This window comes from Anolis carolinensis, unplaced genomic scaffold (genome assembly GCF_035594765.1).
Source record: "Anolis carolinensis isolate JA03-04 unplaced genomic scaffold, rAnoCar3.1.pri scaffold_12, whole genome shotgun sequence".
Lineage (NCBI taxonomy): Eukaryota > Metazoa > Chordata > Lepidosauria > Squamata > Dactyloidae > Anolis > Anolis carolinensis.
In genome coordinates this window covers 15566465-15579261 of record NW_026943823.1, presented here as the reverse complement: position 1 = coordinate 15579261, position 12797 = coordinate 15566465, and the positions used below count along the sequence as shown (strand labels likewise).

At 45.5% G+C, this 12797-nt stretch overlaps 1 protein-coding gene across 3 annotated transcripts; it reads left to right on the top strand.

Moving 5' to 3' along the window:
* Nucleotides 1-2833: 2833 nt before the first annotated feature.
* nono (non-POU domain containing octamer binding) lies at nt 2834-11773 on the top strand. Of its 3 annotated transcripts, XM_062963744.1 has the most exons (12): nt 2834-3029; nt 3176-3267; nt 5330-5479; nt 6886-7106; nt 7301-7602; nt 8292-8387; nt 8510-8706; nt 8817-8901; nt 10143-10242; nt 10348-10390; nt 10550-10659; nt 10842-11773. In XM_062963744.1, the coding sequence occupies exons 3-12, from the start codon at nt 5338-5340 to the stop codon at nt 10977-10979; spliced, it is 1434 nt and encodes a 477-aa protein (XP_062819814.1). In that variant the 5' UTR covers nt 2834-3029; nt 3176-3267; nt 5330-5337; the 3' UTR covers nt 10980-11773. The 3 variants fall into 3 exon arrangements, with proteins under 3 accessions (XP_062819814.1, XP_008119970.2, XP_062819813.1); XM_008121763.3 differs by lacking the exon at nt 3176-3267 and having other exon boundaries at nt 2835-3029; nt 6913-7106; XM_062963743.1 differs by lacking the exon at nt 3176-3267 and having other exon boundaries at nt 2835-3029.
* The last annotated feature ends 1024 nt before the right edge of the window (nt 11774-12797 follow it).

The window sequence follows — 12797 nt, the reverse complement described above, 5'->3', positions numbered from 1 at the left end:
TAGGGACACTATATTTATTTTAATATTTATACATTATTTTAGTAGTTATACACTATTTTAAGTCTTTATCAACCAATCGTGTGTTGATAAATCACCTCCTTCTCCCGTTGCTGCTTGGGCTCCTTTTCTCTCCCCTTTGGCTTCTTCTTCCTCCCTTCCTTAGGCTGTAAATTGTAATTTTTTATGATTTATAATAGTCTTTTAGAGTTTATTGAAAATCCACGAAACAGCGTATTCGCAAAAAGTGAACCGCGAAGTAGTGAGGGAATACTGTATAACTGGACTTTTATTCCTGGGTTCTAAATGGCATTTCCTAATTGGTTCTACAGTAGAGTCTCACTTATCCAATATAAACGGGCCAGCAGAACATTGGATAAGTGAATATGTTGGATAATAAGGAGGGATTAAGGAAAAGCCTATTAAACATCAAATTAGGTTATGATTTTACTAATTAAGCACTAAAACATCATGTTATACAACAAATTTGACAGAAAAAGTAGTTCAATACGCAGTAATGTTATGTTGTAATTACTGTATTTATGAATTTAGCACCAAAATATCACGATATATTGAAAACAGTGACTACAAAATGCGTTGGATAATCCAGAACGTTGGATAAGTGAGACTCTACAGTATCCTTAAAACATGGGAAACGTTTATTAAACTGCAAGCACTTTATTTTTGTGGGAGGGACATCTTGCAGCACATTTTGCTCTAGTTTTTCAATGAATCTCATCATAGGGTCTCAACCTATTCAACCTAGTTTGTGGCAGCCGCAAAAACAAAGTTTCTGGAGTAGAACAACTATGTACATTCACAACTGAACAAGAAATCACACTTTTAAACAGAGAAGTGTTAAGATATAATAATATATAATGATACTGTTTTAATACTGTTTATTTGCTCTAGCTTCTGCCAACCTAGCAGTTCAAAAGCATGTAATGTGAGTAGATCAACAGGTACCGCCTTGGTGGGAAAATAAAAGGGCACCCCATGCAGACATGCCGGCAACAGGGTTGGAAATGTCTACGGATAACAGGCTCCTTGGCAAGGAAAAACGGAGCAAGAGCACCTCCCCATGGCTGGAGTTGAGCATCACCTCCAGACACCAAAGATGAAGGCCTTTACCTGTGTCTGTGTATTATATGTTGTTGTTGTTCACTGTGTAAAAGGCATTAAATGTTTGCCTTATATGTTTATACTGTAATCCACTCTGAGTCCCTCTAGGGAGATAAAGCGGAATATAAATAAAGTGCATTATTATTATTTGAAACACAAGATGAGTCCACAGCAGACACTCTGCTGGCTGTTGTATTGGATCACACGTCGGACACTTCCCAAGTGTATTATTATTATTATTATTATTATTATTATTATTATTATTATTATTATTTTATTATGACACAGCAAACAAGATGGATATGCTGGATTTCGTTTCACAAAATCACAAGTCGAACAATTCCCAAGTGTCTAGGACTATGTGATGTATTTTCGGATGATGCGCCCAGATCTCAGCAGGGTGGCCTTTTGCAATGTCTATTGTTTCCAAATGCCGGCTGAGATCTTTTGGCACGGCACCCAGTGTGCCCATCACCACTGGGACCACCTGTACTGGTTTCTGCCAGAGTCTTTGAAGTTCAATCTTGAGGTCCTGATAGCGGCTGAGTTTTTCCTGTTGTTTTTCGTCAATGCGACTGTCACCTGGGATGGCGACATCAATGATCCCAACCTTTTTCTTTTCCACAACTGTGATGTCTGGTGTGTTGTGTTCCAGAACTTTGTCAGTCTGGATTCGGAAGTCCCACAGTATCTTTGCGTGCTCATTTTCCAATTATTATTATTATTATTATTATTTTATTATTATGATGGTCGTTTTGAAGCAGAGGATGGATAGCTATCTGTCAGGAGTGATTAGATAGTGTATTTATTTTATGCAAGTAGATAAAAGATGTGTAGCGTAGTACAGTATGTGTAGCATAAGCTCGAATTGGGGAAAGTTAAAAACTGACAAGAAATATGCTTAAGGTGTGTTTGATGTTTTTTCTTTTCATCTGTGTAAACATATGGGCAAACTTGGCCCTCCAGGTGTTTTGGACTTCAACTCCCACAATTCCTAACAGCCTATCGGCTGTTAGGAATTGTGGGAGTTGAAGTCCAAAACACCTGGAGGGCCGAAGTTTGCCCATGCCTATTGCAAAATATGGCATTCTCCCTTGCCCAAGATATGTAAAATTACTACTGTTAATTGGTGGTGTAGGGTGGTTCTATGTACCCATTTTTATGTTATAATGTGCATACTTTGGAAAGAATAATAATAAAAATTTATTTAAAAAATCTCTTTTATGCGTGGCAGAAGGGGGTCCGACTGGATGACCCTTGGGGATCCCACCCAGGCCTAAAGGGAGCGCCAGCCATCTTCCCAATTTTGCACGTCTTTGCATAGGCCTGCCTTGGCAGCACCCTTTCCTGGCCTGATCCCATCCCTGAGCCTCTTGCGCACTGGTGCAGGCTAAATTCGAGGCGCGGCCCCTTTAAGAAAGAGCCTTGCTTCCCTCGCCGCTGCGCGTGCGCGGGCCCGCCACGCCTCCCTCGGACTTGTACGCATGCGTACGACCGCTCTCTCTCCCCCTTTGTCCCTTTTTCCCTCGCCTTCTCAACCAAACCACGAGCGGCGGCCATTGGCAGGGAGCTTTTTGCGCGGGCTAGCGGAGGAGGCGGGAGCAGCCATCCAATCAGCCACAGGGACGTCGATGACGTAGACAAGGAGGTGTAACTGACAGCCCTAGCGGCCAGTCAACGCTGGCGCAGCGGACGACGGTCCGCCAATGAGAAGAAGGCAGGCCGCGGCAGGAAAGCGAGGCTGGTTTCCGGCCCAGCGTGCGCGCCCCCGTCCTTTTCCCCCGCTTTCTTTTCTCTCTCTGAGGTAGAAAGAGGCCGCGGTCGGTCGGTGGTTCGTAGGCCGGGCCGAGGAGGAAGGAAGGGAGGAAAGAAAGGCAAGGCCTCGCCGCAGAAGAAAAAGGAAGGCCGGAGTGAGTGGAGGAGGAGGAGGGAGGGAAGGAAGGAAGGAGGGAGGAGGCCGGGCGCCCCCCCCCCATGCCCGGGACTCTTATTGTATTGAGTTATATATACAGTATGTATATGTACACACACCTTTATTCTTCCCTCTAAAATTTAGGTCTCTAAGCGGGTTACAATGTGAAGCATCCATCCAGTTAAAATCCTGCAATTAGCCGAAAATCAATGAGAATTACGCTCTTTTCGATGGAGGTTATACCATGCTTTTTGGCAAAATGTGGTGTGGTGGGAGGATAGGTTCATTCTCTCATTATCTATCTATCTATCTATCTATATAAAAAGGTAATGAAATTTCGGTCTAGGACAAAACAACAAAACTACACATCCCAGAAACACTAAACTTGGCAGCACAACCCCTCATCCATGCCTCTACGTTCATACAACAAAAAGAAAAATAAAGTCCTAATTAGAGGGAGAGGAATAATTGTTTTTATCCAATCGCTGCCAGTTAGAAGGCTAAGCTCCGCCCACTTGGTCTCCAAGCAACCCACTCAGCCCAGGGGACAGGCAGAGTTAGGCCTCACTTAGGCCTCTTTCACACTGCCTACAAAATACAGATTATCTGATTTTAACTGGATTATATGACAGTGTGACTCAAGGCCCTTCCACACAGCTATATAACCCATTTATAATCTTATATTATTTGCTTGGAACTGGATTATTTCGACTCCACACTGCCATATAATCCACTTCAGTGTGCATTTTATACAACTGTGTAGAAGGGACCTCATATAATCCAGCAGATAATATGAGATTATAAATATACAGTACAGTCTCACTCATCCAACATAAACAGGCCGGCAGAACGTTGGATAAGTCAATATGTTGGATAAGAAGGGATTCAGGAAAAGCCGATTAAACATCAAATTAGGTAATCATTATACAAATTGAGCACCAAAACATCATGTTATATAACAAATTTGACAGAAAAAGTAGTTCCATGCACAGTAATACTATGTAGTAATTACTGTATTTACAAATTTGCCACCAAAATATCACAATGAATTTAAAACACTGACTACAAAAACATTGACTACTAAAAGGCCGACTGAGTTGGATAATCCAGAACATTGGATAAGCGAATGTTGGATAAGTGAGATTCTACTGTAATACATGCCGCCATACTTTGCCACAGCAACGCGTGGCCGGGCACAGCTAGTATGTAATAAACCTTTATTTCTACCCCGCTTTTCTCCCTAACGGGACCCAAAGCGGCTCCCAACACAATACAAATTAAAACACATTTAACATAAAAGACAAGACAAAAATCACCCTAAGCACAATAACGCCCAGAAATAAGATATAAATAAATATTAAGCATTAAAAACACTTTAAAACTATTCCAATTATTGTGGACACTCCTCAATTAAAAAGTAATAATAATAATAGATTTTATTGATTATCCCTTAGGCCGTGTCACAATAGCAAACCAAACAATAGTTACACAAAACAAGTCTGGAATAGGGAATTGTCTATTTTAATTGACAAAACAGACGGAAATGATAGGTGTAGAACTTTGAACCAGGTTTTCGACACTGTTAAATCAATGCAATGATATCATTTGGCAGTTATAGGTGGGAGGGGGAAAATGGGGAGGGGGCGGAGGACGGTATACTAATTTATTTATTTACCATATTTATACCCCAGCCTTCTCACCCCAAAGGGCACTCTGAGCAGCCTCACAAGTAGGCAACAATTTGATGCCACACAAAATATACAGATAAAATAAACAAATACATTAGAACCAAAAAAGTTTTTAAAAAACCAAACATTAAAACCATCATACATATCCAAGGAATATATAAAGTGTTAATATTGCACAGTGATACTTGGAACAATGTATAGATGATAGGATGTATCAATAGTAAAATGTTTTTTAAACCTTATACAATGCTATTACTATTATTATTATTATTATATTTATTTATACCTCGCTTTATCTCCCCCAAAGAGGACTCAAATCAGCTTAACATAAAAACATTAGCACAGCAGTTAAAATATACAAACACGAACAGAATTAAATATGAAAAGTATTAAATGATTCAGTTAAAACTGTTCAAACAAATTTGATGCATATTCAAAGCTAAAACCACAGCACGTCAGGAATTGATCTTAAAAACCCATTTTTAAAAGCCTGCTTGAATAGAAAAAGACAGCAGGAGGGGTCCATTCTGGCTCCCCTTTTTAGTAATAATAATAATAGCAACAAATTGGGAAACATGCATTCTGACTTCAGTCTCGCACTTAATCAAAGGCTGAAAGATGCAGGGCAACAAGGGCTTTGCGATGGAGAAGCAGAACCATACTCCCCGGAAGCAGCAACAGCACCAACATCATCAGCAACAGCAGCTACAGCAACAACAACAACCCAGCCCTGCGAATGGGCAGCAGGCCAACAGCCAAAGTGAGTTCCCAGTTCTTTCCATAAATACACACAGAGGCTGCATGTTACTGTGGAGCTGTGTGGTCCTTGAATTCCCAGAAGAGCAAACCTAGCCCGCTCTTCCTGGTGGTCTTATGGAATGCCAGGTGCAAGTAGTGCAATTCTCTGTAGATAGCTTCCTTAGATTCTGCTAATGCCCTGTGACTAGATGCATGCCATCAACCATGAGCACATTGTGAAACAAACCAAAATACATCAGAGTAGCTTTTGGAGTTTTCTGAGGGCTGCTTCATCATGTAAAATGGTTAAAAGGTGATATAGGAGAAGGAAACAAATGTTTTTCATGTTAATATGGTTACGTTTTGAGGCTGGGGTGCTGTTGAATATGCCTAGGCAAACAAAACATTGCGTCCCCCATTCAAGACAAAAAGCAGAAAAGAAAAAATAGTGGGACTTTTGATTTTTTTATCATGTTGGGCTGAGTGTCTTGGTGCAAATAATGCAGAGCCCCAGAAAGAACATCCCAGAAAAATCCAGAATGGACACAGCTCATGTTCTGTGTTTCAATAAAAACTTAACCAGGTATCACTGAATAGGTTTGGTGCAATTTTCTTAGATCTCCAAATAGGCATGTTACATTTCTTTTTGAGGCTACTAGATAGTATTTTTGCATTATTTACTGGTTATTTAGTGATGTGACTGTATGATGTTTTAAACATATACTGGTATATATATGTAGCATGGTTAAATGTAGGAGAGTAAATATGGAGGTGCTTGGCTTGCTGGTGCTTTTGGGGAGAATCTTTGTGGGTTGCTTCCTAATATTCCTGTTTTGTTGTTGTTGTTTTTTTGAGCTTCATGTACACTTAGTGTTTTTCTGTCGCCATCTGGCCTTTGCTACATATATCATCTCTCAGTGCTTGCTTTCTTTCCCACCAATGTGTGATCTTTTTCAAGCATCCACTAAGACCGATTTAGGGCTTGGGTCTGGCTCTGGCTTTGCTTCCGGTCAGTTTCAGAAACAGGATGGTGCGCATTACAAAAGACATTGCCTTCGACTGTTAACTTGCAGGCAGTCTGGCTGAGCAGCCGTATGCCACCCCCAACCTGCTGAGTCGCTTTCCCTCCGGCACTGCCATGTAAGTGCTTCTTACAGCTGCGATGTTCTGGCTGCCCGTCTGCAGCCTCTGTCTCTTACCTGCAAAGGCTGGGATAAAAATCTTCTTCTACTTGACTGGGAAGCTCCTCTGCTGTTCCTTTGTGATGATTTCTGGCAGCCTTTCTTCCTCTTGCTGATTTGTGCTGACCTGCTATTCGGATAGCTGGAAGCTGGATGTGTTGGGAGAATCAGTTAATAAGCTTTTACGGTTAATCACTTTACGCCAGAATTGTGTTAATACTTGGCATTTGTTCCCCCAATTCCGTAGAGCGATTCTGTACCTTATTCCCCTCAGATGAAGGCCTGACCATTGACTTGAAGAACTTTCGGAAACCCGGTGAGAAGACTTTCACCCAGAGGAGTCGCCTGTTTGTGGGGAACCTGCCTCCGGATATCACAGAAGAGGAGATGAGGAAGCTCTTTGAGAAATATGGGAAGGCTGGCGAAGTGTTCATTCACAAGGACAAGGGCTTTGGCTTTATCAGGCTGGTGAGTGGCTTCAGAGGAGTCTTTACTGCTCTTTGGAGGAAGTTGTGTGCTGTGCAGTGCTAATAGAGATGGATCTAGGAGACCTTTCTCCACCAAGGCCTCTTTGCTCGCTCCTGCAGCAGAGGGACTGAGGAATGCTGCCCAACATGGGGGACTTCTAACTGGGTTTGTGGATCTTCCTTTCTTGTTTGTAGGAGACCCGGACCCTGGCTGAGATTGCCAAGGTGGAGCTGGACAACATGCCCCTGCGGGGGAAGCAGCTGCGGGTGCGCTTTGCCTGCCACAGCGCCTCTCTGACAGTCCGGAACCTGCCCCAGTTTGTGTCCAACGAACTCCTGGAGGAAGCATTTTCCATGTTTGGCCAAGTGGAGAGGGCTGTAGTGATTGTGGATGACAGGGGAAGACCCTCGGGGAAAGGCATTGTGGAGTTTTCTGGGAAGCCAGCTGCTAGGAAAGCCCTGGACAGGTGCGGCGAGGGCTCCTTCCTGCTCACCACGTAAGTTTCTTGTGGGATAAGGGGATTCTGAGATGAAGGCAGTAGAGTGCTTGTGTCCCAGTAGAAGTGACCTTCAAACTGCGTTTTCTGCCTGCATCCACAGAGCTAAAGAGTAGTGTTTCCATTTTGCTGAACTCACTCTGTGAAACCTGTGCAGAGGAGGACCAGCAGAGCAGGAGGAAGCAGAGGTAGCAGCTTGTGTCTTCAACACTCAGCTTTCCTCTTATCTGTTGGCTACTGGAGAGTGTAGGCCACATGCTGCTTTGCCTAGATGTATGGGTTAGTGGTTGCTGGGGCCACTTGCCTGGACCCGGTAACCTATGGGCCTGAGGCAGTAAATGTGGATGGAGGTCAGCAGGATTGCAAGGTCTGTCCTCACTTGTCCCAGGGCCCCAGTTTTTAATCATTGCATTTCCTCTGGAAGCATCATTGAGACCAAGGTGTGGCTATCACTCACACAAAAGAAAGGATGCCATCCCTTAGAGCAGTGGTTCGCAACCTGGGTTCCCCAGATTTTTTTGGCCTACAACTCCCAGCTATCCCAGCCAGTTTATCAGCTGGTAGGATTTTTGTGAGCTGAAGGCCAAAAACATCTAGGAACCTCAGGTTGAGAACCACTGCCTTAGAGCCTTTAGCATTTGTCTGCTTAGACACCATGTAATGTGTTGTCGTCCCTCCTTTGACTCTAGGTTCCCTCGGCCAGTGACCGTGGAGCCCATGGATCAGTATGATGACGAGGAGGGACTTCCGGAAAAGCTGGTAATCAAAAACCAGCAATATCACAAGTGAGTGCCAGGTGGAACCCTTTGGGGCAAAACAGAGGCTCTTGGAGAATCGTGTGGGTCCTGCGTGCCCCCTGGCTTCTGCAGAGCATCTCCTCCACTGACTGTACTCCACTTCTTTGCAGGGAGCGTGAGCAGCCTCCCCGCTTTGCGCAGCCCGGGTCCTTTGAGTACGAGTACGCCATGCGCTGGAAGGCCCTGATCGAGATGGAGAAGCAGCAGCAGGACCAGGTGGACCGCAACATCAAAGAGGCCCGGGAGAAGCTGGAGATGGAGATGGAAGCAGCTCGCCATGAGCACCAGGTCATGCTGATGCGGCAAGGTGAGGTGCAGCCACAGACTAAGAGAGCACTTGGGCAGGGTGGAGGGCGCCTCTGGCATTTCATGTTGAACAGGGGCACTCATCTGCTCTATTGCTGGTGCTTCTTCCAGACCTGATGAGGCGCCAGGAAGAGCTGCGGAGAATGGAGGAACTGCATAACCAAGAGGTGCAGAAGCGTAAACAACTGGAACTCAGGTGAGCCGGGAATAGAGGAAGCCGCTCCTGAGATCAGGGCAGCCCGAGGCTGGTAGAGACACAATGGGAGCTTAAGAACATCTTGCCATGTGCACAGAATCCACTGTTTGTAGTGGATTCTGTAATGGATTATCCTGCCTCTTCTCTGCCTGGAAGATGATATGGTTGGCGTCTGATTGATGAAAGGGCAGGGAATCGTTTTCCCTCCAAACAGTAGTCTCCTTTGGGAGAGAAGAAGCGTGATATAATGCATATTGTAATAATAACAATGCCCCTCATCCATTACTACTGGCCATGCCAGTGTTGAAGTTCCAGACAGCAGGAGGAGCCAAGGTTTCCCATTCTTGGATTAATATATAGAATATAGATTTGGAAGAGACCACAAGGGCCATTAGTCCAACCCCCGTTTGCCATGCTGGAAAAAGCACAATCAAAGCACCCCTAACAGATGGCCACCCAGCCTCTATTTAAAATCTTACAGAGAATAAGACCCCTCTACGCTCTGAGACAACAGCATATTCCACTGCTAAACAGCTCTACCTAATGTTTAGGTGGGATATGGAGATCATTCTTCGAGTTTAAAGGTCCAGAACAATATTTATAACCTGCCACCATCTCCCCGAAGGGGCTCTGTGCGGCTCTCAGAAGCACTCCTAATTGCCACATATAAATAACAGTACATAACTATAAAAACAATACACATAAAATCCCAACTAATAAAATTGTAAACATTATAAAATTTTCTAAAGCACAGTAGAACCTGCAAATAAAGCTGGCTATCTGCAGTAACAATCAAAGTGTGAAGTGACTTTCCAGCTTACCTGAGTGGTATCTGTGGCATTCTTCTGTTTTTGTGGGGAAAGGGTTAGACTCAGCACCATGCTGCCTCCTGCAGAATTCTCTGTCCCTGGCCCTTTCTGTCTAGGGCCCCTTCCACACAGCTGAATAGAATCCCATATTTTCTGCTTCGAACTGGAATATATGGCAGTGTGGGCACAGATAAACCAGTTCAAAGCAGATGTTGTGGGATTGTCTGTCTTGATATTCTGGAATATAAGGCTGTGTGAAAAGGCCCTTGGATAGTCCACTGTGGCACAGAGCCTCATACTAGAGTTACTAAATTTGGGATTCGGGTTGTAGGTTCTTAGCCGAGGCGCCCTTCAGAGAGCACAGGTGGTTGCATTAGCCATGCGTCTGGCTGAGTCTTTTCAGGGGGCTGAAGGCATGAGCTTCCCTTCCAGGCAAGAGGAGGAGCGCCGGCGCCGCGAGGAAGAGATGCGGAGGCAGCAGGAGGAGATGATGAGGCGACAGGAGGGCTTCAAAGGCGCCTTCCCCGATGCGGTAGGGAGCCTCCTTCTCCCTTTGCTCCGCAGTGCTTCCCTTTGGAAGCAAGCCCTTGCGTGTAATTGATGTCTTTTGAGACAGTCTTCTCTTTCGGTCTTTCAGAGGGAGCCTCCAGATATGCGAATGGGCCAGATGGGCATGGGAGGTAAGCTCTGGTTCTCATTGGGATGGGAAGTGCTTCCTTGTGATCTGCGCACAGCTGTCCGAGGCCTCTCTGGGGCTGCACGGAGGCCAAGGTTGCCCCCCACCTTCTTGTGTCAAAGGGGCTGGCTTCACGGGTATGTCTTGGTTCTCCTTCTCCCAGGTGCCATCGGCATGAACAACCGGCCAGCCATGGGAGGCACTGCTGTCCCAGCGGGGCCACCCCCCACCACTGGCCCTGGACCAATGATTCCCGATGGAACCATGGGCATGGTAAGCATGGGCCCCTTGGGGAGGAAAAGCACCTTTCCTGCCACACTTGAGCAAGGAAGGGAGAGCAGCCCATTGATTTGCCTCCTCTGCATCGCCTTGCAGCCTGAGAGCTCTGGGATCAGGGGTCTTCTTGAAGAGAGCGTTCCTGACCCGCCTTTTCTCCTTCCCTCTTTCTATGGCAGACTCCGCCGCCACCCCCTGACCGCTTTGGTCAGACCACTCCGATGGAAGGCCTGGGGACGATGGGAGGAAGCGCACCTGCCTTCAACCGGGGGGCTCCCGGTGGGGATTTCGGCCCCAACAAGCGCCGCAGATACTAACGGAGGAATGGGAGGCAGAGGCGTTTCTAGCGAGAGACCCTCAGGGCTTTCTTTCCTTCTTTCTTTCTTTGGGCCAGATTTGTCCAGGGTTTAGGCAACGGCAATGATTCTTTCCCCCCCCTTCCCCCCTCCCCCCCGGTGCATTCCTGCAAAGCGCAATGTGAAAGCGGACCCCAGGAGGCTCCAAATAGCTGTGTAGTGTGTGTGTATGTATATGAGTATGAGGCCAGGTTAGGACCCTGGTGCCTCTCCCATTCCCAGGCCCCTCCACACAGGCCCAGCTCCCCAGAGGCCTTTCTTTGCGGTTGGGGCAGGCTCTGGGGGCTGCACATGTGTGTAGCATCAGAGAGCTTATCATGTATTTGGGGAGGGGGGGATAGTGGGAGGGCAGGGGGGGGGGATTAGTTTTTTTAAAAATCAAAACTTGTACCTTTTTACTTTTCTTTCTCTGGACCATTTTTCTCCTCCTTTTGGTTGCCACGCAGCGGTGGGGCTGGCGATCTGGGAGCGAGAATTATCCAATGTGTCGTACTGATCTTTTCTCTTTTCCCATTTTTTTTAAACTGGTAGAAAAAGTACACAACGATTGATTGGAAAAAAGAAACCGTTTCCTGCCGAAGTCTCAAAAACGACTCTTTGTATAACCCTAACTTTGCCTGTCTTGTGTTAGAGAAGTATGAGGCTTTTTCATTTCTTTCTGTGTGAACCTGAGCTGTAATCATCCACTAACAGGTTGAGTTCGTCTGAAGACCGTTACAGGAATGCATTTATTAAAAGGGATTTTAAGCCTTTTCCTCCCCTTGGTGTGCTGTGTCTTCTGTTTCTGAGGCTGGTGTGTTTCCGGGTTGTGGCCACTGGAGGGAGAGGGCACCATGGCCTTCCTTCTTTCCGTCTCTGTTGGAAATGGCTGCTTGATTTTTGATCCTGAAGGCTTTTCTTGTGCCATGGATTCAAGGAACGAGCCTTTAAGTCAGGAATACGAATGGGTTTGAGACCTTTCTTCCTGTGGAATTTAGGGTTTTTATTCCCCGTGCGCAGTGTCTCCTCCCTCAACCACTTTTCTCCATGTTGCTCCTTCTAGCACTTCCACCAGGGAAAAGGGAATCCTTCCTCCCAAATAGGGCTTTGTCCCCCTGTTTTCTTTCGGACCAGAGTCCCTTCCCCAAACACATCTGTTTTTGTTGGGTTTTGGATATTATACCGCAGTTAAGGAGGTGTGTGTGTTCCTGGACGTGACCTCTTTTTATAGGGAATCTGGTCCCAGGGGGAAAAAATAACATATGTGTCTGTACTACACAAAAGTAGACTATTTTGATATGTTTCAGTTGAAATTTTGCTCAAAATGGACAATATGTGAAATGGAACTACCAGGTCAGGTAAGCCTTGTGCAGGTAAACGGAAGTATTTTGTTCCCATTGGAGGCTGAACAAAAGCTTCCAACATACATGCATGGATGGTTTCCCCTCCCAACGGTCTTTTCTTACAACTCCATACACTTACTAAGGAAGCTGGTGGAGCAGGTTCATGTGCTGTATTTTCTTCCTGTTTTGCGCTCTGCACATCTTCAACAGGTGATATTGAAAACAGCCGCTGCTTTCTTTCCCTGTTGTCAACAGAACCGACTAGGGCTGAGTCCCATTCCTTCTCAGTTCAAACTCGGTGACAATTGCTTTACTGCAACCTGGTGCTGTAGTTCTGTATTTTTCCACCCCCCCAGAGAAGTAGGAAGAGATTCTTTGGTGTTTCAAAAACATAGAATTGGGAAATCGGGAAAGGATCTGTAAAGGAGTCTACTCACAGGATCAAAGTCCTGGCTCA